This window comes from Branchiostoma belcheri, unplaced genomic scaffold (genome assembly GCF_001625305.1).
Source record: "Branchiostoma belcheri isolate BF01 breed outbred unplaced genomic scaffold, Haploidv18h27 scaffold163, whole genome shotgun sequence".
NCBI classification, from domain to species: Eukaryota; Metazoa; Chordata; class Leptocardii; order Amphioxiformes; family Branchiostomatidae; genus Branchiostoma; species Branchiostoma belcheri.
The window spans coordinates 462,088-466,802 of NW_017803080.1; the positions used below are offsets into that span (position 1 = coordinate 462,088).

Here is a 4,715-nt window from a genome sequence, read left to right on the forward strand (position 1 = left end):
CCATCTTGGATTTTGGCCAATGACGTCATCAAATTAGCATAAATTATGCATATTTAATGATAAAATTTACATAAAATTATATGGGATGTTATTAATATTAGAAACCATGAGTAACTTGACATAAAACCCATAAAGTTCTATTGTTGAAACAAAAAGTACTAAATTTAGCAAAAAATGCCTGTCAGAAACCCGTTGCCATGGCAACACAAAAAATTATTATCTTATTCCAATGATAGAGAATTGTTGCCAACAATATTTTAGGAAAAGTCACCAAGTTTGGCCGTTCTACGGCTAGCCGTTCAGACGCTAGGTGACATCAAAGTTGCCGCGGGCACTTTTAGCCCCCCCCCCGGTCTAGGTAGGGTTAATTCAGATTGAGCAGATGATGTGTTTCTGTCTTTTTGAAGTAAAAGGTAGGCAAAAACTGATATAATTGTTGTGTGTGAAAAGGTAGAATTGTTTTACAGTTACTTCAAGTTTGTCGAATCTCACCAACTATAATCTCCAAGCAGAGGTTTTGCCGGCCACCGAAGGATCTGCTGACTGTCGAAACGTCAAAGGCTATCAACACCTAATCGTTGGCTAAATAATTATAAGCTGTGCTTGGCAAGTATTTATTGCCCTGACCACCATGCAAGGCTATTGTCCTCTTGTTGGGAAGCTGGTTGACCGTTACAGGAAGTCTCTACGGGTCAGTACACCATGTTTGGGCAGTTTAAACAATGGAGAGGACGGTTTACCATGTATGTCGTGATGTCTGTAGTTATGAACCACAAGAACTTCAATGATTTATTTCTGTATTTCAGCCAGCATCTTTTAGTACCAACTGATAGCATTATCTGGTTCAGTTAGGTACGTGAACTCCCACTGAGATGTGTGCGGGTGACTGACTTTATGCTATAAACCGCTTGTAAAAGATTTCAATAGCAAAATGTCTTTGGCTAATGGATACTGTTTTGCCACCGAAAAGGGATCTGCTTGGAGATTAGCATACTACATTTGTGATATTTCATACCGCAAGCAAATACTGTCAAGAATCAAGAGCAGTATATGCATTTTACGATGCTTATTCTGCTAATATACATGCTGACAAAAGATTATCTTTGTCCATGGCCAGGTAAAACTAGAAAGGTCAACATTTGTTCGTAGGTATATCACTTCATCTCTCATACAAAATTGGGCCTTTTCAAATTCACCCCTGTGCATAAGAAGCTTATTGGAATGTTAAAAAAAACCTCTCCCAAGAAGTGAATTTTTACTATTCCCAAGTTAGCCCAGTGTACCTTAATAAAAAAAATAAGATCGTTCCGTCTATTCAACAATGATCTCTTCTAGCGACAATCTACAAAAAGACATTTTATTATAACCCTAGTCCAAAACAACCCTACTTTAAAATTAGTGAAGCCGCAAAAATGTTCACTACTGCCTGTACATAATGTTGAATTAAAAAAAATCTTCACTTGCTGAAAATTTTACGACAAAAGAAATTAGCAAATGTGACCACGCTAAATTCAATCAAAGAAGCTCAGAGTAGATTTATTGGACTTACCTCCAGGGACAAACCGTAAGACAGGAAAGACGTTGATGATCTGCCCCGCTCCCAGTGCAGTGATGACGTTGGCAGTCGCCTCCGACAGCTCTCGGAATTTTCCGTCCTCGTAGTCGTAACGCTTCCCGAGCGCCATGCAGCAGACGACGTTTGCAACCGCTACCGTGACGTCATGCGCAAAGTCGATGGCCTCCCCCTCATACATTGCCATCTAAACAAAAAGGGGAGCTACATGAAATAAAAAAACTGACTAAAAAAACTTGACTAAAGAACTAATCTCTTTGCAATAGAAGTAAAGGAGGCAGTGTACATTCGGCCCAAGACGGGGGTGGGGGTGTGGGGGTGGGGAGGGTGACACAGGTTATGGTAGCAGAACACAGTATTAATGGGCGACCCCCGGGGTCTTTGACGCGAAAATAGAAAGTAGTGCAGAGAATAGTCTTGAAGGCTTGGTAGAAAGCCTGATAAGAGCGTCAGCCAAATGTTAGTTGCGCTGTGTAGTGTAGGAATGTATCGGGTTTTTCCCAAGCACGCTATGGGATTAAGGCCGAACTATGCGCGATTAGGCAGAGTTTTGGACTGCCTCCGCCTATCCAAAAAGTAACGCAGATTTGCTCATTGGATGGACCCAGACACGGTTCTGGATACGCATGGGTGTCTGGGCGGATTTAAAGTAGGCATGGTTCTGGATAACGCACCCATTACCCCTTTTAGCGCCCGAATTGTGCAGATACGCTCGTGCGTGACTTTGTCTTGGGCTTGCAGTTATTTATCAAACAAAAGCCCGTGCCAGGTGTGCATCGCCCGTAACTACCACGTAGACAGAGAGAGAGGGGGAGGGGGGCTTTGATCTTACCCTGTTGCGGAGACAGCTCGCCTCCTCTCGGATTTTCTCCTCAATGCTGCCAGGTCCGACCTTCATACCCAGGCTCTTTAAGACGGTTAGACCGAACCGCTTTCTCTGTTTGAACTCGGTCCCCCAGCGGGCAGATGTAATGTCTAGAACAAATAAAAATTGGTCTTATTCCCACCTTTCTGTTTCTGTATAGCCTGTATAATATAGAGAAAGTTTATTGTAAATACATGCTCGAGGGCTAATTGCAGTTATGAACAACATAAGAAAGAAAATACAGTGGTAATTGAGACTATATCTACGTCCGTAACATTATACTATATTCTACAACACACATGGTACTAGCTATAGTTTTATTGGGTTTAAATTCTTCTTTTTAGGGAATGGAAGACGAATTTACGCACTTCGTCTATAATATGTGGGTTCTTTGATTTTAGTAGTAAAATTGTTTTTTCGTGGTAGGGAATGGTTGGGAAGTAAGGGAGCATTTTCGACACGGTAGTAAATAATTGTTTTCTGATGTCGTCATAAAATTGACAATTAGAGATGAAATGAATTTCGTCTTCCACTGCATTTAAGCAATGTTTACAAATTCTCTCCGACACAGGTATAAATACAATAACATGTAACACACGGTTGTAGCTGGATGCATTGCAATAAGCGACAGTCAGTATCAAATCTTTGAACACCTAAATCCTGATTTAATAGGTCAACGCATAATTGTTTTCTTCTCAGCGCCCCTTTTAAGGTCTATGGTCTGACATGCAGAGAAATGCCTGTGCAGTGTCCAAGTTTTACGAGTACCAGTCCCATAGAGCAGGTGTCAGCTAAAGGAAGCTCCATAGGTTTCCTAAATCTGCTTTAGTATGACCCTATACAAGTGCTATTCTCCCCTGCCCCATATCCCATCGCTGTGCCTTGTTGAAAACAAAGAAGTATTAAACCTTGTGTACACATGAACAGCAACAATTATAACTTTGCCCCATTGTAGATAGAATTAAATGGATGGGGAAAATACCTTTTCCGGAACCAAAGACAGCATCAAACATGTAGATTGCCGGCCTGGAGGCGAACAGCTCAGACCTGCTCATGACCGCGTCCTTGACGGCAGCGTAGCCGTTCAGAACCACCACATCTTCCATCCCAATTCTGACGGTAAAGACGTCCCCATACTGCCGCCTCCACGCCGTTAGCTTGAGGTGAGACGCTCGGCCCAAGGCGAGGAGGTGCCCGAGAACAGGCAGACACCCAGCCGGGTATGTGGGTAGGTTCTGGGGACGTCTAAGATACAGACATGCTAGAAGAAAGGCAATACTGAACACGAGAAATGTCTGTAGGTTTAAGGGAACAAGCTCGAAAACCTGTGAAGACAATACGCCAGCAGCCATTTCCTTTAAGAATGTGGTTAACAACCTGCTTGAGGTCACCTTGGATCATTAAATCTTTTCGAGCGAGTTGACGCTGACCTTAAATGCCCTTAAAATGTAAATAGAGCTGCTTCTGTGGAAGGCAAAACATATCAGGTGGTGTGATGACTGGTTGTTGGCTCCGATTTAAAAGGTTCTGGGTTCAAATCCCTGCCAGGCCCCATTGGGGAAGGCAGTTATCACCTCAATTTCTGCTTAATTTTAACTCTCAATTATCTGGACTTTGTTGATTTCATCCTGCTACTAAACTGTGACTGAAGCAAACAGATGTTTATTTACTAATAGATTTTATTATACGGGTTATAATAATGCGGGTTTTATTTGAAACACCTTACAGCCCGAAGGCTGAATTACATGTCCCGTACATTGTATAAAAACATATTGTGACAATAAAATCATTACATTTTTACAATACAACACTAAAAGTTAAAATACCGACCTCATTAAAAGTACTAGCTTAAAATCAAAGTATATAACGGCATGTGCATTACAGGATTACATTACAGAGTGCTGTTTAAAGGTGGACGAGGTAAGGCAATGGGCTTTTCGAATATCTTGCTGTACGTGCTGGCAATTGGTCTAGTTTTTTGTTCTGTCTCGTTTCCCTCCCACTGATCTCTCGCCGAAGTCGAGGAAACCAATGTCTGTAACATTTTGTGAACTTATAATTAATGGCCAACTTTTGACCAAATGCTAAGGCCCGTGGCTATAATTCGTTGAATTTAAACTCCCCTGCCATGTTTTGGAAACTATATACAAGCCGTTTATTTGCCCAAGTCTTGACTATTACCTTACCTTACCTGGGCCCTTGGCCGGCCCCGTGCGGAGCATAGGCCACCGACGATTTCCCTCCATCCAGCTCTGTTCTGGGCTTCTCTCTCAACAT

General features: G+C 42.1%; 1 protein-coding gene across 1 annotated transcript; it reads right to left on the reverse strand.

Moving 5' to 3' along the window:
- Positions 1-1,511: 1,511 nt before the first annotated feature.
- Positions 1,512-4,715, reverse strand: LOC109466329 (cytochrome P450 2C3-like). The gene is made up of 4 exons (XM_019764046.1): positions 4,630-4,715; positions 3,421-3,683; positions 2,406-2,548; positions 1,512-1,760 (listed from the first exon to the last, which is right to left on the reverse strand). The coding sequence occupies exons 1-4, from the start codon at positions 4,713-4,715 to the stop codon at positions 1,512-1,514; spliced, it is 741 nt and encodes a 246-aa protein (XP_019619605.1).